Consider the following 25,943-nt stretch of genomic DNA (forward strand, 5'->3'; position numbering starts at 1 on the left):
GGAGATTAGACAATGTTGATTATTTAATGAGCATTCACTCTGATTTGTTTGTGGGGAGGCTAGACGACGCTGCATCAAAGCAAATGTTGTCCCACACTTTCCACTCCATTTTCAAACTACTTTCCTTTTCGTAAAAAGTCTGATCTTTTGGGGAAGTAGGTTTGTTGCACAAAAGCTCCAAATCAGCTTTAATTGTGCAGCCTGCATTTGCTGGTAAAAGAATGAATGCCACCTAAAAATAAGAGACAGCCTGGAAGTGCCCTCAGACACCAGTATCTTTGGCTAGTGTTTTAAAACAGAAGAGTAGCATACAATTAATGCCTTCCAACTAGCTAAAATTCTTCCTCAAGTATAAATGCTCAAAAGAAAAAACAGAAATGACAATGAATATTTGCTGTTGCAAATTTCAGTTTGAGGTCTTTGTTCCAGTCCAACTGGGTAACCAATTGAAAAGAGGAGTTATGTTACAAGTCTTTTTAAAAAAAATGACAGGGTTGCAAAGAAGATAAAAGTCTTTTCAATCTTAAAGACAATTCAGGTTTGGGCATACAGGATCTTCATAATTCAGGAGCAGTTCCGAAGTTGCATTTTATTGTTTTAAGGTCTTCAAATACCCAATGAAAAATTAATGTCTAAGCACACAAATCATAGCTGGGAGTAGAATGGTATTATTCGCTGTCAGAGAAAATGGTATTATTCACTATGGCATGAGTGCCTAACCTTTTGGGGTCTGGCAGTACATTCAGATCTGTTCTGGACATCACAAAATACCAATTTCACAGAAGAAAAACAGCTGATGCTCAGACCCCCCTCCCCCCGAAAAAAACTCAGGCAGCATCCCTCAACTCCCCTAAGAATAAATATAATACAGACAAAAAAGAAGGAAGCACCCCCCAAAAAAACAAAACACCTCTTCCAAACAAAACTCAAAACAAGTTTAAGAAATACTTTAAAAGATTTACAAACTGGGAGGGGTAAGGGGCCTGGGTGAGGGAATCTGACAGTGCAATGGTGTCTATGGGTGCCACATTGGGAAGCCCAGAACTATGCATACAATGGGCATTCTGCATTTGGCCAGATGACTTCCATAATCATCACAGGATTTAATATAAAAGAGAAAATGAATGCCACATATACTGAATGACAACCTCACATGGAATTTATGTGCTCACACTGCAAGCTCTCTTACAGCTTCTTCAAACAGCCTCTTGAAAATCTGTTTAGTTGTCTACTCACAGTATCAAGAATGCACTGTGCTTTGACATCATGGAAATTTTGTCAGGTTCCTTCTCATCTCTCTGAAATAAATATTCCAAGGAACTAGGGGAGGAGGGAGAAGTCAAGGTATAATTACAACATGCCTTCATTCTTTTCATCATAGAAAACCAGATGCCCAATAAATAATTTAATAGGAAAATAAGGATAACTGCACATCCTTGTGGATTTGCCCTTCTTTGGAGTAGAGCTTAACTTCATTCAGGATTATAAAAATACACATTTGCTTATACTAATTAAAACGTATAACTCCAAGGTATCCTTAAGGGGCTGATTTAATCCAATTAAAAACAAGCAGGCTTTTTCCACTAATGAGCATGCTTTTTATGCCAGATCTTCTGCTTGTATGAACTGACAAGATTGCAAGCAACAAAGCTACATTAATGTATACCATCCTGGGCTCCTACAGGGAGAAAGGGCGGGATATAAATCTAATGAATGAATAAATAATTATAATATACCAGATGAAAGTAGGGCTCCATATTATTAATTTATTCTTCTGTGTATAGGGTGTAGTGACCATATGGTAAACAGTAAAATATGACTCAAGTAACTTAAAGTGATATCTTCTGGAATGCATAAATGATATTGACAGTGACTTTCCAGGTAGGAAAAAGATCATTTCCATACAGATTAATTGTTGTGTGCTTTCATCTTAGGCTATTTATTTAAACCAATTCTCCTTAAATCAAATTTAAACATAAATATCAATAGCATTTATTTAAGCTTACACTAAACAAGCAAAATTGCCTCAGAATGTGTTCAACAGTGCCAGGGAGCCTTGTACCAAAGGCATTTTATATTGAAACACAAGGCAAAATTTCTTCATGCCTAGGCTTTTAGTCATCAACATACATAATTACATAAATATGTAAACAAATGCAAAGGTTTTAGCATATGATTGTTAAGGCTGCTTCAAACAAGATGGAAAACATGTGATGTGAATGGTGAAGGCTCCTGCACATATGTTTGCTATATATGTTATATGGGCTCCTGCTGGGAGGAAGGGTGGGATATAAATCAAATAATTAATGAATGAATTAAATTCAGACATATCTTCCATTCAGCTATGATGACAATTGCCAGAGAGACATCCAGTGGACTGATGGTAATGGTAATGTGAAATGATTCTTTGTGAGACTAAAAACACTACAATAGCCAACTTAGTCCAGAGGGTGACACAGGATGGGAGATAAAGATTGTTAGATTCTGAGATTCAGCAACTTTTCATGCAATGTGATTTTTTAAGGACAGTCTATTTGAAGGGTAAATCAACACAACCTACAGCCAGGTAGTGGAGACCCTTCAACAGTGGAGGGGACTGTGGCTCAGAAAGGATGCCTTGGCTTGAGGGTAGCAATAGTCCAAGCACGTAATCGTTGAAGTACACCAGAGTGATCTACCATCAACTGCACTGTGGGAAGGATTCCAGGGTAGAGAGAGGAAGGAAGGGGAAGCAGGATTATCTTCTCACCACCCACTGCCATCAGGTGATCTATCATCATCCACGATGTGGGAAGAATCCTGATATATTTTTGATATGTTAATATTTTATTGTTTTTAAAATATGTAATTGAGTATTTATTGTAAGCCCCTTTGATAGGATTATTATAATAAATAAACTGACTTTACAAGGTGCTCCTAGGGCTTCCTTGTATTCCCCCCTTCCCTTTACAAGTAGGTTCTAGCCACTTGGAGCAGCAGCAATTGCCCCACAGATTGGGTATGGGGCTGCAAACTGAACGCAGGACTGAACAGACTTTGAACTAGTCATGTGCAAAACTGACACAGGCTAAATTCAGATTGTTCATCCATCCTTACTGTGAACACAGTCATATTTAGAGAAGTGCATTATTCTTGTTGTTTGCCACAGAGAATTATGGCATTTGGATTCCCCTTTTAAAGCGGTGTCCTCTCCTCTCTGCCTCCAGCGTGGCTATGAGGAACACTTTGGAAACAAAGCGTATTGTATTATCTGAATTGAGAAACTGTGGTTAATGTTAACTATGGTTTTATTTGAAACAAACCATCTTGAAACTATGGCTTAGAGTGATGTTCAAATGTGTGTCTCTTTATGATAACATCCATGCTCATGTTGATGAGAATGGTCAAATGATAAAATTTTATTTATTTATTAGAACTATTTATATGCCATCTTTTAGGGCGTAGCATAGTGGTGTACAAAGAAAGAACATCCATTTGATAGAATGGTAACAAATATAAGAATCCAGAATAGTAAGGAAGCACAAAGTCTTAGGAAAAAGCGGCATAGAAAACATTGTTAAAGAAAAGCAGACTGGAACAAATGAGTCCAAGGCATGTTTGAAGACCTGTACTGAAGGGGCCTTTTGTAATTCCATAGGAAGGGTGTTTCACAACTGTGGGGCCACATGGAGAATGTCCCATCCCTTGTGCTTGCCAGTCTAATTAACTATACTTGTAGGCACTCGAGAAGCACCTGAAGTGGCAAGTTGTTGGTTTTATTTTTTTTCCTCCTGAACCTTTTACACCAGCCTGACAGTATGCCCTCCAACATTTTATGGAGAAAACAGGAACATGTTTGGACTATTGCTACCCTCAAGCCAAGGCATCCTTTCTGAGCCACAGTCCCCTCCACTGTTGAAGGGTCTCACTACCTGGCTGTAGGTTGTGTTGATTTACCCTTCAAATAGACTGTCCTTAAATTAAAATCACATTGCATGAACAGTTGCTGAGTGTTTCAGGAAAGTACGTCCCGATTCCCACAGTGGCCCAGGAGGTATGATCAAGGACAGGTCACTCATACTAGAGGGTTCCTTAAAACTCCAAAGACTTGAAAATGATATTGTATTGGTGATGATAAAGTATTAATGGGTGCAGAACTTAGGAAATTATTCATGTTTGTCAGATTTAATAAGATAGTTAGATTTCCTTTTTTAGTTTCCCCCCAAAATCATCTTATTCTATTTTATTTACTTTAAATCAATTTTAGATTGAATGTGATTCACTATGGTTGTTTTCTTTTGTGGATTTTCAATTATAAATTTATAAATTACTCATTGAACATTGTAAATTGAAATTCATGCTGAGGGACTTGCATACAGTAAAATTGCAAAAAAAAATGGAAAAAAAGAAAAAAAAGAAAAAGGACAGCTCACTCAAAATGTGAACAAATTTCTCCCCCACCCTTCATTCAGCAATGAATGAGTCACGAGGTCTATTCAAATCACCAAATGTCTGGAAACTATAAAGAGAATTAAAATGGCTGTTTGCCACATTACATAACCTCATGAGCCATATAAGTTATAAGCTGAAAGGGGGGAAAAGAAAGAATATTCAGAACATCTTTATCCAATGGTAGTAACAAAAATGTTCATAAAGTCACTTGTGAAATGAGCCTATATCCAACCCTGGCTTTCTGAAAATCATAAACGCTGACATTTCCATATATATATCAAGGTTAGAATCTTAAGGAAAAAAATTAACTTGACTATTAAAATAATTCCTAGTAGACAGGAAAAATCCATTGCACAAAATAGCATGCATATTCAAACAATTTAGCAGATGGCATTTCAAATTAAGTTAGAGGGGCAAAAATGTGCAAGTCCCTTCAGATTAACCAAAATGGGCTATGCACTTATCAAAGGCTATAGTCTACAGAATGTGGAGGGTTGGCTTCCTACACAGCCATCAAAAATCCTGAGAAAAAAATGTAAAAGATTCCCTTAGCTGTTTGCTTCTTGGTACTCCTCCCAAGTAAAGAAGTCTATCATTCCTTTTATTTCCAGTGTTTACTGGCAGATGCTAATCCTTATGTATTTTATTCTATTTTATTTACAAGAGTTCTTACCATCCTTCATCATAAGGTCCCACGGCAAGTTATAACAATAAAGTGTACAGTGATGACAACCGTTAAAACCATTACAATGATAAAATGAGTACAACCATTCAAGATAGAATGGAACAGGATAAGCAATCAATCAAAACAGTTCCAGACACGAGGAAAGTGTATCAGTATGCTCAGGGGAACCCCAAGATCCTCAGAAGTACATTTGTTGTTATGTGCTTTCAAGTCGATTTCAACATGACAGAATTGTGGTTGTTATGTACCTTCAAGTCGACTACGACTTATGGCGACCCTATGAATCAGTGACCTCCAACAGCATCTGTCATGAACCACCCTGTTCAGATCTTGTAAGTTCAGGTCTGTGGCTTCCTTTATGGAATCAATCCATCTCTTGTTTGGCCTTCCTCTTTTTCTACTCCCTTCTTTTTTCCCAGCATTATTGTATTTTCTAGTGAATCATGTCTTCTCATGATGTGTCCAAAGTATGATAACCTCAGTTTCATCATTTTAGCTTCTAGTGATAGTTCTGGTTTAATTTGTTCAAACACCCAATTATTTGTCTTTTTCGCAGTCCATGGTATGTGCAAAGCTCTCTTCCAACACATTTTGATGTTTCTCTTATCTGCTTTTTTCACTGTCCAACTTTCACATCCATACATAAAGATCAGGAATACCATGGTCTGAATGATCCTGACTTTAGTGTTCAGTGTGGCTCATTCAAGCAGCTTTTTAAATGAACAGTTCACACTGCTTTCCGTAGGTTAAGAATACTAAGCCTGGGCCACTGCTGAGCCTGGATACAAGCTACTGTTTGTTGCCTCCCTTGGAATTTGCTGTAACTGCCAAATTCAGTGCTGCTGAATTCTGTACTGATCAGCTAGCAAGAAGGAAAACATCTGAGCAAGATCCCAAATAGATTATACATTTCATCTCTGTCTGTCACCCCTGACAGCCTTGTAAAGTCTGACTCTAGTATTACACAGCCACAGGAGTGGCTGTATACTATAGCCAGCATGGATTTTTCACATTCCAATATGTTACATTAAAATACCCCCATGACATTCTGCTGCTTTCCATAAGCTCATTGCAAAACAAATTCTTACAGAATGTACAGTCCTGAACTCAGAAATGCTTGCTTAACAACCCAAGTTTTCATGGCGATACACAAAACACTCAGAGAGAATCTAGAGTTCAAAGTGTAAAAGAAGAAGAAAAAATCTAGACCACAGTTGGACACTCAGAGGCACATGTGACCAAATTCTTCCAAGCTACACAGCAAGTTGATTGGACTGTGAAAGACCAACCCAAATTGTGTTTGCATTTTGACAAATTTGTAGGGCAGTACAATATCTCTGAGAGGAGGTCAGGTCTCCTGTTCCCCTGGTGCATTCACTATAGCTGCGCAATTACCCTGCTTTTAAAGTCTGATAGAAATATCTGTTGGCCATAGGTATTTTCTTAGACCACAATGGTTTCTTGCCTATCAGAGAATTGTATTTGTTCCAATAAAACAGGCTGCTTCAGATGAACAGCTGAGGCTTTACATTGTGAGAGCAGGACTACTTGACCCACTCACACTCCCAAACAGCCCAGGGTATTGGTCTGTGCCTTACACACCTAACTAATTTGTGTTCTTTTTATTATTTACTTCTGTAAAAAACTTTTTTTAAAGCTTTTTAGGCAAAATCATCATCAAGTTAAAATTATGTACATTTCATTCTATATTCCCTAATAATGAATAAGGCTGAATTTGCACTATACATTTAAAGCTGTATCAAACCACTTTAAACCGTCATGGCTTCCCCCAAAGAATCCTGGGAACTGTAGTTTGTGAAGGGTGCTGAGAAACGTTAGTCCCCTATTCCCCTCACAGAGCTATACTTCTCAGAAATTCCTGACAAAGGGATTAACTGTTAAACCACTCTGGGAACTATAGCTCTCTGAGGGGAATAGGGGTCTTCTGACAACTCATAGCTCAACAACTCTCCTTAACAAACTAGTTCCCAGGATTCTTTGTGGGAACTGATGACTGTTTAAAGTTATATGATACTGCAGATGGGCCCTAAGGGGTGGTTGTAGAGGATGAAGGAGAAATTTGATTCACTTGACCTTTAAACCTACATTATTTTCATTTTTCAAAAGAATACATGAACTGAAACACAGCCACCCTTCGAAATTTGCACTTCTCTAAATTTTGCAGCGCAGTTCTCCAGCCAAGTAATGTGTACAAAAATGCATATGCTAGAGTAAAATGTGCATTAAAATGCACATAATGATGAAAATAACACACACAAATTCATCATATTAGGGAAACCTGTTTTGCAAAAAGTGTATATTAGGCAAAACGGCACACAAAAATATGCATATTGGGAGAAATTCACACTAAAATGATAAGTTTTCATGAGAACTTAAAAAGTTTTAAAACATTTTAATATTTTAATGTTTTAATGTTTTCATGTAATGTTCTAGTTTTAAACCTTGTTGATATTTGTTATTGATTTTATTGTAACTTTGTATTTTAACCTTGTTTTGTACACCGCCCAGAGAGCTACTTGCTATGGGCAGTTTATAAATGAAACAAAATAAATAAATAAATAAATAAACTGATTTATAAATGTGGAGAACTGAACTCAACACTGGAAGAATGAGAAACAGAGAGCAACCAAAAATGAGAGATTTGCCCGTCCTGAATTGTACCCTGCACTTTCTCATTCTAGTAAAAGCAGGGTGGGAAGCATCATGCCTGGGGACAAAATGTGGCCCTCCAGACCTCTCTAACTGGCCCTCAAGACTATTTCCAAAAACCATCCATGAACGTTTTTGCCTAGCTGGAATGTGTCCTTAATGCCTCTTGCTTGCTTGCATGTAGGATAGAGACGGTTGTGATAGTGTGTGTAGAAAGTAGCCTACCGTACAAAGGTTACAGTCACTGCTCACCCACTTTTGCCTCTGACCCAGCGTACTGCTGGCACGAAGCTGAAAAAAGATCCCCACCTCTGTAATACAGGGGAATAAACAAACTCCATTTTCTACAAATTTCTTATCTTCTGTTGTCTTTCTATTACACTGATCAGATTTGTTAATTTGACCCTATTAACTATCCCAAACTTTAGATAGCCAAGAGACAATACAGGGTTTTCCCATTTCTGACCAATTATTATTCTAGCTACCTGGTGTTAATTTATTGTTTTATTTATTCAATCTATATTCCACCCTTCCTCTCAAAGGAGCCCAGGACTGCAAGTAGGGGAGCTGTCATTTTAAAAGCAATGAAGTGCAATTCCGAAACAAAATCACAGCTAATCAACATAGGACACACACACACAAACAGTATTTTCAGCCGATGTACCGGCTTTTCATGCAATGGTCTTTCACACAGCTGCACTGAACGTCTTGTTTTCATCCCTCACCCATTATACACGTGAGCACTGTTTCCACTGTGTAGGAGGTCTAAGATCTCGTCCTGTCACCATGCAAGCCCTCTCCCTCTAGGATCTGACTTTTTAAATTGTTTTGTTGTATCAACACAGGGTGTGGGGGGGAAATGCTGCTGCTGTCTGTGCCGATGCTGGAATACCGGTACAACGTTCGTCAGGCAAAAAAACCACAAAAACCCAGCGCAACTAAAAGGCAGGAATGCACTGCATGCTGGGATGCCTGTCACACAAGCGGCTGCAGCTAGCGAAAAACACCTGTGATCTTCCGGGTTCCCAGCCTTTCTAACGGATTATTTCTGGTATCATTTATCATGGAAATTTGTGCTAAACTTCCACTACATTCCACTAGAATTCTGGAGCTAGCTTGTACATCATGTGAAAGATAAAATATAATGTGCAAATTACCAGGTAAGAAATTGTCAGAAAATGGGATAAACTGCAGTGTGAAAGCAGCCATACTGTGTGCAAGCACAAAGGTTTTGGCACTTTGGAGAAGGAAAGAAACACCTGCATAAGAATTACACTAAAATGAAATTTGTCCCTTTAATATTAACTTTGAACTTCCTAACTAGTGGATTAAAATGCCTTAATTAAGGAGGTGCTAATAAGGTAAACTTGCTTAATTGGCACAATTTCTGAGATAAGACACTGGGAATATTGAAAAACAGGGGTGGGGAACCTTTGGCCCTCCAGATGTTGGTGAACTACAACTCCCATCAGCTGTAGTTCAGGAACATCCAGAGGGCCAAAGGTTACCCACACCTGCTGTAAAGCAAGGAATGTACAAGGATAGCTTCAGGCTGGATGTCTCCCCTCTAATATGCAACCAGAAAAAATTGGGACAGGACCCACACTATGTTTTGTTATCTGTTATCCTTTCTTTACCATCACTAGCAGTCTTTGTTATTTTCCTTTGATCTGGTTAACCATGCATTCCTATACATGTCTGTTCAAAAATAAGTCTCACGGAGTTCTGTGGTGCTTTCAGCCAGGTAGAGATGAGAGAGAAATTTCTTTGCAAATCCTTCAGATTTTGCACTTGTCCAAATTTTCTCATGCAGTTTTCTAACCAAACAATGTAAATGAATATGCATATGCAGGGGAAAGTGTGCCCCTCCAAATGAGTGAAAATAATATACAAAAAATATTAGTGAAAATAATATACAAAAATGCCCATTATATTAGGAAAAATTGTTTGCAAATATGTGTATATTAGGCCCCAACTGCACTATATATTTAGGGCAGTATTATACCACTGTAAACTTTCATGGATTTCCCCAGGGAATCCTGGGAAATGTAGATTGTAAAGGGTGCTGAAAGCTGTTAGAAGATCCCTATTTCTCTCAGAAAGCTACAATTCCCAGGGTTCCCTAGGAAAAGGGATTGACTGATAAACCACTCTGCGAATTGTAGCTCTGTGAGGAGAATAGGGGCCTCCTAACAATTCTCAGAACCTTTAACAAACTACCATTCCCAGGATGCTTTGGAGAAAACCATGACTGTTTAAAGAGGCATGATGCTGTTTTAAATGTATAGTGCACATGAGGCCTCACTCAAAACTGCAACCAATTATATTAGGAGAAATTTGCACTAAATTGCTGCCGAATTTTCATGAGGATTTTTGTTGTGGAAATATGGCAAACAGAATTTAAGTTTTGAAAAATGAGAAAATGAGAGAAACCAAAATTGATGGATTCATCCATCCCTACCTCCAGGTAAGGCGCACAGTTACAAGTAGCAATTGGGCACAACTGCACAGATGATATACAGCTTCTTTGGCCCTAACCTTAATCCTCTGCAGGCGATCGGCCCAAACACGTGAAGGCAAACAATGCAAAGGGGGCTGCAGATGCGCAGGCCAGCCCACATCTCTCCAACATCCCCATGCATTCTGGGGTTGCCTGCTCAAACCCCAACCTTTCTGCATGGATAGCACAGGGTTCCCAGTCATGGGGAGGCTTGCAAGCATGTTTCACCCATGCATATGTACAAGCCCTCTGCAGATCTCCACCCTAAACCCCAAAGGCCAGGAGTGGTGGAGGCAAGTCCAGAGGGCTAAGGGATGCTGGAGGCGGTGCCAACCTGTGCATCCCTGGCCTCCAATGCACTTTTTGCCCTCATGTGTTTGGGCTGAATGACTGAAAGGGGTTACCTTCTGTGCGCCAAACTGAGAACTCCACTGATTTGCTTGTATGGGGTTTGTCTCTTGTACTATTTCCTCACAGTTCCTCATTAGAAATAGTTGGGAAAGCACATTTTATTGTTAAGGCCAATACCATTCTCCTTGAGGCACATCCACATGGGAAATATGGGAGAGGCGTGTATAACTTTAAATAAATGATTTGTTATATTATTTTTTTACATTGTCTTTTATTTCTATTGTAAAGCCATCCTGGAAAAGATGTTTGAAGACTGGGATAGAAAAGAAGATAAGTAGATAAATAAAATCACTCCTCAGTATTGCTTTGCAAATGAACCCTCACACCTTTACATTTATTTATTTTTATTTCAAAAATTGACACCCTGCCTTTCAACAATGATGCCCATATCACACAATTACATCAACATAATAAAATACCATTAATAACAGACAAGCAAAAGGAAGAGGAGCAACAAACAAACTACAATGGCAGGACAATAATTGAAACAAAACATACTCTTGACAAAAGAAGATTGTTTACACTGTTTGTCTGACAGCCAGGGCCGGTCCCAAAGAGCAGCCAGGTTAGGCCCAGCTTCCCAGGCATCTGAAGACTTCATCTGTGTTGCCATGATGATTGGGATGAGCATGGGGAGCTGCCTTATCCTGAGTCAGACCATTGGTCCATCTAGCAGGCAGGAGTCTCTCCCAGCCCAACCTGAAGATGGGGGATGAGCCTGGGCCCTTCTTCATGAAAAACAAAAATGATGCTCTACACTGAGCTAGGGCCCATGCCCACAGTTGAATTCAGCAGCATCTGCTCCAAGGATATCACCTCTTCCTGGCACCTTGTCAGTTCTCCTCCCTGCCTGATCAAGGCAGAAACCTGGGGGGCGGGGGCTTTTCACTTTGGTGGAAGGCAAGTCTGAAGATCTAGCATCACCTCTATGGAGACCGACCCTGGACAGTGTTTCTATTTGAGAACTGCAAATATTTCTGAGAATAAGTCACCCACACAATCCCTGCTTTAGTCTACTAAACTTTCCATAGCTTGCCTGCACTGGATGTGAAGGCTGAGCATTTCTAATTCTGAAGCAGCAAAGGGACAATGAACTCTGCCTCCCCATGTGACTCCCTGGTGGGTGGCAGGTGGCATGGCGTTTGACTTCCTTTCTAGTATCAAAGTGGGCTCAGTCTAGAAAGGAAAACAAAAGAAAGCCTTGGTATATAAACGGAATGATATATCTGAAAACTTTAGTGCAGCCTTGTAAATAAGCCCATATAAGTTACTTGCCTGCAAAATATCTATCAACCTGCTGCTGGCTGACAGAGACAGCTCTCCATCTCTCTTTCCACACCCTGGAGCTTTGCTTTGCTGGGTGAAAAGTGTGACAGAGCAATCCCCCCCCCGAAGTCCACTCATTAACTTGCATGCAATTCCTAGTCACCTACAGCTAAAGACTGGCGCTGAAACACAAGGCTGACTTTCGCAATTGATCTACAGATTAAATTTAATCAAGGGTTCATCATTAAGCATTATAAGTTCATAATATTTGAGGGTGTTCTGCTTTATTTTTCCTATGTTAGCTGCCTTGGCCCACCAGCGAAAAGACAGATTAAATTTCTAAAATGTTTTTTAAAAAAACATATTCTTCAGTTAATATTGATTCTATTCTGCTGATACATATGATGTTTTGCATATGATTGTTTTATTCAAAAATAAATTCCATTATGTTCAGTGGGGCTTGGTTCTGGTTCCAAAGAAAGGGTGCATAGGCATTTCAGACTAGGAAAAGCAAAAGGCACTTGCTTTTCTTAGCCTGATTTGCACATGTAAAATATAGAGTAGCTAAAATGTACATTTGATTTACAAACATGCCTGTATTCCATTTTCTTATGTATTCACATGGGGGCCAAAGGGGGGGGAATAGTGTACAAGAGCGTCTCAAAGGCATTCTTAGTGTGTCATAGGTGAAAATATCTTTAGTTTCCATTCTCTATATATCCCCCCGCTTCTCTTAATTCCTGATCTTGTATTGTACATAGTACAAATGTTGTTGAAAATCCTAACCAAGGCCATGAATTCCTCAGCAATTTGGTCATCTTGAATGCTTGTGTCAATCATCTGCAAGAGAAGGAAAGCACTGGGCCTTGACGCAACACCGCTTTGAAGTATTTCCATGTTCAGCAAGGTCACAGCAGCTGGAACAGCATAACAATGGATGTGGAAATGATGCCCTTGAGTTTTGCAGAAGCCCAGTGAATTTGCAGCATCACTCACCCATCAAGGTCAGTTCTGCCCATCTCCAGTTGGTTCAAACGGCAGGTAGCAAGACTGAATTTGTAAGACTATACTATCATGCAAGGACACAAGCACAGTGGGGGAAAGCTTTTAGTGCCTGACTCCACAATGAGAATCACAATCTCTAGTTCGCATGTTGGCCTATTGGCTTTGAAAGCATCCTATTGGCAGATACAGATTGACAACATCTTTTTTTCCTCACTGTTGAAAAGAAATGGTAAGTCAGTGTAATATTTCTCTGCTTCTTGCCAAGGTGGAATAATAAATGTTGTTATAAGAAATAAATCACACCACAAACTCATTGAAGAGTTGCATTTATAATCTTAAAGTCTCTTTCTCTTAAGCTCGAGGTGATAAAGGAACAAATGATAATATGTTCTGAAAAATATTACTATTATTTTTGTAGCACTTTGTTATGATACATAACATTTTAGCTCATTTATCCTTGCAGCAACCCACACAGATCTGTTAGGCAGCCCAATGGTGATTTGCCCAAGGGTACCCCCAGGAGCTTCATCACTCACTACCAAATTGAGCCTGGATTCCCCAAATACAAACCCAACAGTCCATCTGTTACAATAGCTAAAAGAAGAATGGATGCAAAGAACAGATTTGTTCGATGCTCCGCCACTGGTTCAGGTGGCTCTCATGCTAAACTGCTTCGTAAGCTAGGCAACAAATAAATTATAGCCATAGAGCCAATTTAAACAAGACAGATACCCTATGTTTAAAGACATACCACCAGGGATTTATTTGTCCCGGGTCATGGGGAGTCGCCGTCATGTTAGGAGGCAGGTCTCAGCTGGGTCCTTTTCCATTGGGATGGCTTGACTGTTTGGTGTGCCCAGGATGTGCCTGCCACTTGCCCCATCCGCCTCGTGTCCCTCCCTCAGCTGAGGCATACCATGCCAGGCAGTGGCGGCGGCAGCAGCAGTGGTGCCTCTTCCTTCTCCTGAGGTGTGTGCACAAGAGAAAGCCTCCTTTTTCCCACCCCTCCTTTCCCGCCTCAGAAGCCTTTCACACACCCGCAACTCCTCCCACCATCCCAGCGAGAGCGGCAATAGTAGCGGTGGCAGCCCCCACCAAGGAGAGGCATCCAGGGAAGGGGGCCATAGAGGGGTCTATGAGAGGGGGTGGGATAGAAGGGGGAAGGGGATGGAGGTGAGGCAAAAGAGAGGAAACTAGGAGATGGGGAGGGTTAGGGGTAGGAGGAGGAGTTGGAAAAAGAAAAATGTCACGAGTAGGAGGAGAAAAGGAAGTAGGAGGAGAAAGGGAGGGGGCAAGAGGGGCTGTGACTGAGATTGTTGTAATAATCTTAGAAGGGAGTGTGGCATGAGGGGCATGGTCTGACTGTCATGAGGGACCCTGCACTTCTGAATTTGCCACTACACTACTGCATACCGCTTAATCATTCACATTGCTAAGCAGTGTACATAAAAATAAGCCAGACAGAAAATAAAGCAATAAAATCATCATAGCAAGCGTGAAAGCTTTTCTATGCTTAGGAATTGACAAATTTCTCATATAATTTGTTGTTATAAACGTTCTTGTATAATCTCCATAGTTAGCTTCTGTTTGTTTCCTTCTTTGTATAATATCGATATATTTTATCGTTTTATTGTTTTAATATTTTATAGTGCTGGTCATCAACTGTAATAGTAAATGCTTGCTTGCTTGCTTGAAAATCATAATAAAACTAAACACAACCTTAAAATGGAACCAAAAAAGTCTTTTGTCATGTGCCTGAAGTTCAACATGGAAGATGCCTGTCTAATCTCAATTGGGAAAGAGTACCACAAGCTTGGACCTACTACACTGAAAGCACAGCTTCTTCCTAAAGTCAAAACATGAGGGAGAAGTGACCTTATGATCAGTAGCGGATGGCATGGTGGGGAGGTGGGGCACACTTGACCTCTTGACAGCTGAGCCGCCATTGCTTACTGGTTACAGTCTAACTCTGATGTTGATATAGTAACAGAGCCCTGTATAGGACCAGCAATTCTGTCCCAACTGCAAGCTCCACTTTCCCTGAAAAGGTGCCTCTGTAGTGAAAGGGGCCTAGCCCACTCCAGCAGTTTTTTACTCCAATCAAGCAGAAAGGACTGTGTTTGTACAGTGGCTTTTTTAGTGGAGTCCTCACAGTCAGAAGATGGCAGCGTGACATCCTTGGGCTAGAGGGACACTGACACCACAGGTTTGTCTTGTAAAAATGCTCCTGGTGCTGGACTCTGTGTTAGAGATGGAAGGATCTGTCGATTCAGTTCTCTCAGGTTCTCATTGTTTTAATCTTATATTTGGTTCTCTACATTTCCACAACAATTTGTGATTCTTCAGCATTTTAGCGTGAATTTCTCCTAATAAAATTTCTGTATTAATCAAAACAAATGTGACTAACACATACATTTTGGCAAATAATTTCTCCTAATATAATGCATGTGTGTATGTTATTTTTAGTAATACATTCATTTTTTATGCAACACTTTCCCCTAACATACTTGACACTGAGTGACCCATATATCTCTTCATGGAAAAAAGCTGTCACAAAAGACTTCTTCACTCAGCCTTTCCTCTGCTGAATTGTGCAGGCATAGTAGCACGTATGCTAAATTTCTGATCAAACAGAGAACTCTTGATGTTGATTGACAGCATACAATAGCCTTGTCAAATCGTTCCTGCTCCCCTGTAGTTTTAGGATTACACATACACAGCAACGTATGTGCCCCTTATTTAAGCAAACTATCTGTGCCACAGTACAGGAGAGCATTTTTTTTCTGCCTAGGGTCAATGTCATGTCCTCTGTGATTATGGAAGGATGCTTTCAAACTATACCCTGTGACCAGAGATTTTCTCCATGTGCTTCAGGTGCTATTGAGCCTATAGCACATGTGTTTCTGTACTGTTATTTTTAGAAGGGTGCAAAGGACAGATTGTTGCACCCTATTTTCAAATGATTTCCTGGTAGATCTGAAGCAATTCTTTTCAAAATATGTTTAAATGGAAACAGTGCTTTTGTTATTTTAAATGTTACCAAATTTTTAAATATTGTTATTGATACTAGGGCTAAAATGCTCGAGGATCAATAGATCATGGAGTAACTAGTTTTGTAATATTTGCTTGATTATTTGTAATGGTCAATGGATCAATAAACATTTTGTACAATATATGCATTTTTGCTTGGAGAACTGTATGGCACAATTTAGATAAGCATGAATTTCAAAGGGTAGCTGTGTTTTGGCATAACCAAACAATGGGTACTCATTTACAACTGAAGACACCAAATTAGCCACACACAAAAACAAAATATCCTACAGAAGAGGAAAGGAATTATTTTATTAAAATCTGTAGTTAAAGGTATCCTTTGCACACAAACAGGGCAATTATGGTTAGCCTAGCAGTGTCTCCGAAGTAATATGTTCTTCATTTTCATTGATTTCCAGATAGTTTCTGGAATGGAACTTTCATTTCTGCTCATCAAATGTTTCTAGACAATCCTTCACTGAAAAGAACTACATCTCCAAAAAATGCTGAAATTCACCAGGGATCCCGCTCCTTCAGGCTGATTTACAGAGCTTCACTAACTTATCCTTGAGATAAACTGTCTTTTCCCCTTACTGCAAAGGAGATATAAAAAAATGACAGAAAGTGAATCAAAAGTGAAGTTGGTAGAGAAAATTCTGGGTGTAAAAGAAGTTGAGGACAGGGAATGCAAGGCTAATTTGTAAGAACTTTCACTGTGGGAAGGTAAATTTCCTATTGTTTTCAGTAGTACCTTGATTTCCTATATGCTGCTTAGAAAAAAACATGGGAATGAATTCAAAAAGTTTTTTTTCTTTGGTGAAGGACAAACTTCATGTGATGTTTCTCATATGGTTAGCCCTGGTATGCAAGTTTTTTTTAAAAAAAAAAAACAACCCTATTTATAAGATAGCTGAGCCAAATTGGGACCATGATATGGGGATGGTGGCTTTTGCTTGTATGTGTGTGTTCAATTAAATTTGTTCAGCACACAGAATCTGGGTTCCTTTGATCCAAATGACCAGTAGTGGACCATGTGGTGGGATAGAGGCACTTACCTGATCTGTTGGCAGGTGAGTTGCTGCTGTTTACCAGGAAGGGGCAAGGTGGATGAGGTAAAAAAACACTAGCACCTCCAGCCCATCATACTGTCTGTTACTATAGATTACACTAAATATTTATGCTGCCAGAACAGTTGGCAACCTGGATTTGCTTCAGTGTCACTAGGCACTAATCCACACAGAACACAAGATCCCTGAACTAGCACCAGCAAACAGAAGATCTAGATTTATTAACAAAACTCCCAACCCTACCCTCAAAGACAGAGCTGCAGATCCTTTAGAGATCCAGTGGCCTTTATCCTGCCATCATATTCCTGACAATCTAATAGTGTCCAACAGTGTCTTCTAATTTCCTTGTACACGTGGCATCTAGTTACGTTCTTGTATCGCAAGCCTTTAAGACAGAGGCAGCAATCTTGCACCAGATTTTTAGCACTGAGGTCTCTTGAGCTACCTTCTCATTGAGGCTTCTGCTGTTGGCATGAGCCTTAGTTCCTGGGAAGTGGATGGTACTGAAATATTCATAGCCTGACTGACTCTGTCAACAGAAAAACTGTGGTTGGGTAACACTAAAAATGCCTGCTCTCACCTCTTTGTGCCTGCATGCTATGAAATGAGCTAATTGCTCTCAATTAACTTACAGCAACCACCTACTGCATTATCCAAGGATTGCAAATTAAATTCTCATCATGGCTCTTTGTGAAGAGGAAACTACATATAAACAGCATAATGGACTTTGATTAACTAAAGCCCGCTTGGCTTTTTTTCCCTTTCTCTAGAGCCAAGACACATTTTCACGAGTATCCACTTCCATGTCGAAAATTGCACATTTGAGGAGGGAGTGCCATTCATCAAACCGCTAAGCAAATCACATGGAAATCCAAAAGTGTTTCTTTGCTTTTCATTCAAGTCGGATGCTAATCACAGTTCAAACAAAGCTGTGAAAAAGCTCCAAAGGCCAGCTTTTCAGGTGTCATGGTACAGAGCTAGACCAACAGGACATACTCAGGGAGTGTCCCAAGTCTTGGGAGCAAAGATGTTGTGTAGTTCCCCATTTGATCTGATATTTCGGCAGTCTCTATTTTATATGCTTTCTGTAAGCCCTCTCCTTCCTCATGTGACTGTGGCAGGACTGGGTGGCAGGAAGAGTGTAGGGCTGTTATCAACCTCATGGGCTGGAGGAGGGGCTTATGGAGAGGGGATATAAAATGAAATATGACTACATGGAAAGCTGCCTGGTACTGAGATAGACTCTTGGTCCATCTAGCTCAGTACTGTCTACAATGACTGGAAGAGGTTCTCCAGGGTTTCAGCAAGACTGTGCCCCAGCCATACCTGGAGATGCTGGGGACCTTCTACATGCAAAGTGGATGCTCTAAATGCTTTTCTGTGTTTGTTTATTTACTTGGATATTTGGATACTACATTCAGGGCCGGCCCCAGGCATGCTGGGGCCCTTGTGCACCCGCCTGCCCTGGGCTCTGGCACCCACATGTACACACGCATGCATGCCCCACCTACCTACCTACCTACCAGGCAGGAGAAGAAGTGGGAAATCGGGCAGGCGAGCAAGCGAGCGAGCGGGCAGGCAGGGGGTCAGGATGGCGGGCGAGCGAGTAAGCAAGCGGGTAGGTGTGGGGGCAGGCAAGCAAGCAGGCAGGGGGTGGGATGGCAGAGAAATGAGTGAATGAGCGAGCAAGAGAGTGAGGCAGCAGGGGACAGCACAGCGGGCAAGTGAGCAAGTGAGTGAGGGGGCAAGGGGCAGGATGGCAGGCAAATGAGCAAGTGAGTGGGGGACAGGGGGGTGGGACAGCAAGCGAATGAGGGGGGTGGGGGAGCAAGCAGGGGGAGAGGGTGATCAAGTGAGAGAGCAGGTGGGGGTAGGGCAAGCGGGCAGGGGGAGGGCAAATGAGGGAGCTGGCGGGGGTAGAGAGTGAGCAAGCAAGCAGGCGTGGGTGGGCCGGCAACTGGGCAGGCCAGTGCTACTCCCCCACCATAATGAGGGGCCCTTCAGGGGCTCCTGTGGGCCACTGGGCCCTCAGCCAGGGCCCCACCTGGCCACCCTTTGGAGCTGGCCCTGACTACATTTCAGGAGTATACAGCCATCCCAAGGTCTGTACAAAACATACAATATACAATTATCCCTTATATACCCAGTCAATCACTACGCTCTGCAGGTGAGGGCCTCCTGCAGATACCATCTTACCAGCAGGTCTGTTCTGCACAACATAGGAAATGGACCTTTAGTGTAGTGGCACCTACCCTGTGGAATTCCCTCCCCTTAAATATTAGACAGGCACCATCTCTGTTATCTTTTCAGCGCCTACTGAAGACCTTCCTCTTTCAACAAGTCTTTTAAGTTGAGACCTTATCCCAGTCTGTGTCTATGTTGGAATTGCTTTTTAACATGTTTTTAAATCTTTTTTTAAAAAAACAATATGTTTTAACCTTTTTTTAAGATATCTTGAAAGCTTTTTAAAAAATGTTTTTAAAGATGTTTGTTTTAATGTATTTTAAAGTGTTTTATGATGTTTTAAAGTGTTTTTAGTGCTTTTGCTTGCCTCCCTGGGCTCCTGCTGGGAGGAAGAGTGAGATATAAATCAAATAAATAATAATAATAAATAATAAAGCCAATATCACAAATAACCTTATGGTACACATTATATGCAGCAGTAAATAAGGTCAGCAATGGCAGGCTGCAAGCTTCCCAACTAATTTAACCACAGATAATTCTTTAAGTGGCTTCGGAAGATCACCAAGGTTGGTCATGCAGAAGTTTAAGGATAACCCAGCTTTTCTATGAAACCTTGATGAGGAAGTTCCAGGCATAATATTTCTAAATTAGGCATAATCCATAGGTGTAAATCCCATCCAGAGGCGGCTTCTTGCACATATGGACATTACACATACATTAAGACTTTCCCCATTTCTGACGTTGCTGAGGGACAGATCTGTGACCTCATTTATAAAGTGGCATACTGTTATACACCAGGTTAAAGCAAACCTCCAAACAAAGTTGAAAGTGTACATGGCGTACCAATATCTGAGAAAAAGCTCTGAAATTCTGTCATGGTTCGGAGTCCCGTGACTGGGAATCTACAAAGCCACTTAAAGAAGAGCTGGGTACTTTACTCTTTCTCTTCATGACCCTCTAACATCACCATTATGCTGAGGAAATAGATGGTGGTAGGAAGTCAGTCATCTAATGGAAGCCCATAAAACAGAATCACTTTGATAGTTATGCACAATTTGCAGTGGTTTGCCTATGGGTGCATCAAGACAAAACACATATAAGTGCCATAGATAAATGCTTGGCAGCAATTTATTCTAGCTATTTGTCATCTGTAATTCTAATGAGTGCGCTGCCAGTTCTGAAATGGATCTGTAGCCTATTACAAGGCATTGCTTCACACATGCTGCAGGTTCCTGTCACCTATTTTCCTGGGGGGGGGAATAAAAGAATAAAAGAAACCATACACCCACACAATGGCACACAATAAAATTGTGTAAATTTCCAAACAAGGTTTATGTAGCAGAAACTAACATGTTCAATTTGTGAGGCAAATTATATGCAAATGTGGTGTGTATGAGAAAATGCATAGATGGTAACATGTATTCTAGTGTGCTACCCGATTTTTTGTCTTATTGTTTTGGAAAAATCGGAGACCCAGTGTAGCGTAGTGGTTAGCGTGCTGGACTACGACCTGGGAGACCAGGGTTCAAATCTTCACACACATTGTTTTAGAGAACCTTATTTGTTCCATTAGGACAGGTTGAGTCAATGGGTGGTATCCAAGGAAGTCATTCTGTTAGCACAAAGACTTCCTCTCCTCTCCCTTTGCACCCACTGTGCCCAACCTCCCCCACCAAATCTGTTCTAGGTTTCCCCCCAACCCTCCAGAGCAGATATAGGGAGGGTACAGGGGGCATGGGGACAGGAGAGGGAGGGGAAATTCCGCTTCACTAACAAAAATCCTTGCACTAATGGAACGACGTTGTTGGATATTGCCCAATGTTAATAGACAGCAGGTCTCCACATGGCAAACTCCAGGAAGTATTTCATCCAGTGAGGGATGATATGCCTATATGTGGACATTACTGACACAGATGGGATAATTTTTAAGGAGGACTAGATGAAGGGAGAGGTAGTATTGGCTGCTAACCATTTTAATATGGACAAGCTCTACTTTCAGAAGGAATATGCCAAGCACTGGAAGTTATTAACAAGTAATAGATATTTCCATTACGTTTTAGCATCTAAAAGGTAGAGGTGTCCCTGCACTTATAGTGCGAGTCATTTCTGACTCTTAGGGTGATGTCTTGCGACGTTTACTAGGCAGACCATATATATGGGGTGGGATTGCCAGTTCCTTCCCCGGCCTTTCTTTACCCCCCAGCGTATGCCGGGTACTCATTTTACCGACCACGGATGGCTGGAAGGCTGAGTGGACCTCGACCTCTTTTACCAGAGTTTTGACTTCCTCCTTCCATTGGAATCGAACTCCGGCCATGAGCAGAGCTTCAGCTGCGTTACCACCGCTTACCACTCTGCGCCACGGAGGGTGTTTAGCATCTAGACAGCCATTACTGGTACGCTGACAAAGTAGCCCATTGTTTTGATTCATAACACCACATTACCATCAACCTGATTTTTGCCTACATGCAAAGAGACCACCACAGGGTATAACAAAACCCTATTTTTCTTCTTCCATCTGATGGGATTGTGAGGTGTGTGTACACAAATCTCCCATTGGGTGTAATAGCCTGGTGTTGTGGTTTCCCATGCACTTGGTATAGCATGCCTTTCCACTAAAATATCCAAAAGACTGCCTTCTTCACTACAGAATCTCAACGGAGGGGGCTCACTTGGTAGTTCCATCACTCACAGATGTTCCCTCCCTACAGCGGTGCATCTGATATATGACATTTGATACAGATATATAGTTATATAGAGATAAGTACCCACCCTATTCTTCTAATCGTAAATTGTTTTATCTGATTTTAATATTGTATTTTACATTGCTGTACCCCACCTCCTGAATCTTATGGTGAAGGGCATGTAAGGAATCTAATAAATATTAATAAAAAATAAAAATACAGCACTCAAGGTGGTTGACAATTTCATAAAAACAAATAAAAAGATAAAAAACAACAAAACAAAACATAATAAGAGACAAAGCAACTGATCATTAAAACCAGAGTGGGCATAAAATCACACCCTACCTTACTGTTTTTTAAGATGAAGTGGTATACAAATTCTGTTAAATAAATTAAAAATGCTTGGGGCAGGGGGGTGATCTACACATGGATGTTGCATCCCACAGGTAAGAAATGGGTGTCATCTTTTTTAGCGCATCCTCTCTTTTGTTTGGTGTCTGACAATCTGGCTTCTCCTGGGGTGAGCTACCAAGGCAAACTTGAGCAAACATTCTGAGACTACATGCAATGAATTAAAGATATTATTTTCAAATGTGCAGCAACTTTGCTTTCTTTTGGGTTGGCATTGCAGGTTACCATATTTAAGCACTGGTTGTAGCACATTTTTATGTGACCATTTACATCTGCAGCATGCCAACTACATGAAAAAAAATGAGGTGCACAAAAACCATCCATGGAAGGACAGAAGCCAAGCCACAATCTGCAATACAGTACCAACACCTTCATATGCATTAAGGCATGCATGACAGCTGTTAAAGAGCACACAAGATGAAATCTAATATGGCACCGCCCAAAGGTTGCAAGATATTTTTTTTAATGTACTACTATTGTCTGCCAAAGAGTCTTCTAAGAATGGGGGGGGGTTATCAGTCAGACACACTGGCCACCAACTTGGATGGCTTTTAGCTATGATGGTTATATTCTGCCTCCATGGTCGGAGGCAGTATGCATTTGAATACTTTTGCTGGGAATCACAAGTAGGCAGAGTGCTGTGTGCTGTTGTGCTCAGGTCCAGCTTGCAGGCTTCCCATAGGCATCTGGTTGGCCACCAGGAGAACAACAGGATGCTGGACTGGATGGGCCATTGGCCTGATCCAGCAGGGCTCTTCTCACATTGTGTATGTATTTTATAAAGTCATTTTTGCAAGGTAGCCTCCTGTTCTCAGTGAGTTTATGATGCTAGTGTTTGTGAGATTTATACTCAGCCCTAGAAATTCCCAGAGTAGCTTGCACAATTTCAGAATGCAATAAAACATTTTAAAGTATATAAATTAAAACATTCAAAATTTTAAAAAATGTATTTGTTATGGGCAACATAATGAAACACCTACAGTAGTCAGTTGGCAAGCGTTAGTATAAAACTTCTGCAATAGATTTATTGGAGCTATGATCCATTCATGTAAGTCCTTATATGGGTTGTAAGTCAATCTATTCTTTCTTTCTAACATCCACTCAGTAACGCTGCCTTCTTTCTACCCCTTTTTTTCTGACTCACAATAAATCCATTTTTCAATTTGTGGTCGCTCCCCAATGGATGCTGAATAGCTCTTGCAATTGTCTTAGACTAGTTCATAGTTTAAAATATGCAATGCTCATACAAGCAACACAGGAGGGAATAATATAATCTTATACACATCACACATACTAATGGCAATTTCATTTCTCCAAGGCTGCATTCAGACATGGGGCTTATTTTCTTCGTTTAATGGATTAAAATAGTATTGCTTCTGTCCCAATTTCTAAAATTCCTTTCACAATGCTGTACCTGTTGCGTTAAGGAACTGTGACTATTTTGGCTGATATACCAGCATTTCGTGCAACTGTCTTTCACACTATTGCTACGAACAGTGCCTTGTTTTCATCCCTCACCCGTTACACACATGTGCACTGTAGTTCCCCCATAATTCACTGCTTGAGTTAGTGTCTAGACACGGGGTGTGTGTGGGAAAAGGATCATTTCTAGTATTATTTATCACGAAATTTAGTGCGAAACGTCCATCATATTCCACTACATTTCTGGAATTAGCTTTTATGTTGTGTGAAAGGTCAAATATAATGCACAAATTACCAGGTAAGAAATAATCAGAATGACGGAAGTGCAGTGTGAAAGCAGCCCAAGTATCCATTGTTATGCAGGCAAAACATCATCCACAAACACAAGAAAGAAATATCAGCAGGGTTAGGGGAAGTACACTTTTTAAAGAAAAAGCTTTTCTGCCAGAAACAGCCCGTTTATTACACATGGTCAGTGGTCATAAAAGATCCTTAGTGGGTGGAGAACTGGAAAACTGGGGAGGGGACAAAATGGCTTGAATCCTGAACAGGGAACAGTTCACATGGCAACATCTTTTTTGCAGATCCAATTTTTCACTAATTTATTCCCACAAGGTTGGTTTGACATTCCAAACATAGCTGCAGAGCTCTATGAATTTTGGATCCAATATGTGTCATTAAAGTCAGCTGGGATCCTAATCATCATCATCATCATCATCAGTGATTATTCTTGTAGTTATTATTGTTAATGTTAATATTGGTCTCTGAACAACTGGAATGGGGAGTTCATTCTGTGTCCTTGTGTTTATGAATAGCCAAATCTTCAGTAGAGCGTCAACAACAACACATATTGTTATGGGAATCAAGTTTCACTTTTTGTACTTAAGGGATTATCAACTGATGAAAATAGAGTAGCTTTCAGGTTTCATTAGAAACATATATGATGCACTTACTTTCCACGTTACAAAAGATTGGTGCAGAGCTAACCTTCTGTCAGGTTACATCAGTTTTCCTTGAATAATAAATGTAACTCTATTCTCCACAGACTTCCAAGATTATAGAAAATTACGTTTACCCTTATTAATACACCATTTTCTGTTCAAAATGTTTAATGTTCTCTGTACACTCTGTAGAATCCCTGGCTGCCAAGCAGGTGTAATATAAGTTTTCTGCTTAATACTACAAGTCAAAATGTACTCAAACAACTTTCCTATGAGAATAATGTTGGAACATTTGGGGAATTCAATTTTTCAGAACTCCAATGTGAACTGATCTGATTTGCACCTCTCAGACTAAAGTGAGGATCAGAATGTAGGCTGCATATATACCATATATTTAAAACACATTGCTTCTTCCAAAGAATCCTGGGAACTGTAGTTTTCCTCTCATAGTTAAGAACCCTTAACAAACTACACTTCCCAGAATTCTTTGGAGGAAGTCATGTGCTTTAAATGTATGGTGTATACACAGCTGCAGTTATTTTTGCATTTATTCCCAAATCTTCCAATGCAGTCTTGGCTCAAAATAAATTTAGAAATGTACATTTTGAAATACAATGATTCTAAAAGTTTGATTTTAAGAGACAATGTGTTTAAAATATGTGTTTGATTTTTAAAAACATATTTCAGTCTGACTTCGTGTGGATTAAAAAAAAATCAGATTAATGCAGAACCAGAGCAGAACAGGCTTTGTGCTAAGCACGTGTGGAAACCAGAAGGAAGCTGATTTGCCCATTCCCAGAATGGAGGGCAAGAAATCAAAAGGGAGTCAGTTGTATGTTAGGCTGACTCAGATGTTGTCTAGAATTGTAGAAAGTAAAGGAGTATAAATGAACATAATGGGAAGGAGTTTGTACCCACATCGAAGGTGAATGTGATTAGGTGACCTGAATCAAATGTCGATTAAAAAGACTCGGCTACCCACTAAAGTTTTGAACCTCCTTGTTTAGGACACTTATTGTACTGTTAAGACTCCTTGAAAGCTAAGGACAACTTAACTGATAAAACCAACAGCTTTAATTAAAGGTACTGAAGGTTGAGTGGGTAACAAATCTTTGAAAATACCAGGAAGCTAAAAAAAGCGTTGAAAATGCGAATTTGTTTTAAAGTCTTGTGACAGATTCCAGTTAACATCCTTTTAAAATGTCCTTTACACAATCTTAACCCAAAAGTGGTACA

General features: G+C 40.3%; 1 protein-coding gene across 9 annotated transcripts in view; it reads right to left on the reverse strand.

Moving 5' to 3' along the window:
• Positions 1-25,943, reverse strand: part of TMEM117 (transmembrane protein 117) — a 299,671-nt gene that overhangs the window by 186,590 nt on the left and 87,138 nt on the right. For 7 of the 9 annotated variants that reach the window (XM_061639901.1, XM_061639898.1, XM_061639900.1 and 4 more), the window contains exon 4: positions 1,237-1,320. The exons of the other annotated variants lie outside the window; for them this stretch is intronic. In XM_061639901.1, coding sequence (XP_061495885.1) covers positions 1,237-1,320 — 84 coding nt within the window. The remainder of the gene's footprint in view (positions 1-1,236; positions 1,321-25,943) is intronic. 9 annotated transcript variants of the gene reach the window in all.

Source organism: Rhineura floridana, chromosome 8 (assembly GCF_030035675.1).
Source record: "Rhineura floridana isolate rRhiFlo1 chromosome 8, rRhiFlo1.hap2, whole genome shotgun sequence".
Taxonomy (NCBI): domain Eukaryota; kingdom Metazoa; phylum Chordata; class Lepidosauria; order Squamata; family Rhineuridae; genus Rhineura; species Rhineura floridana.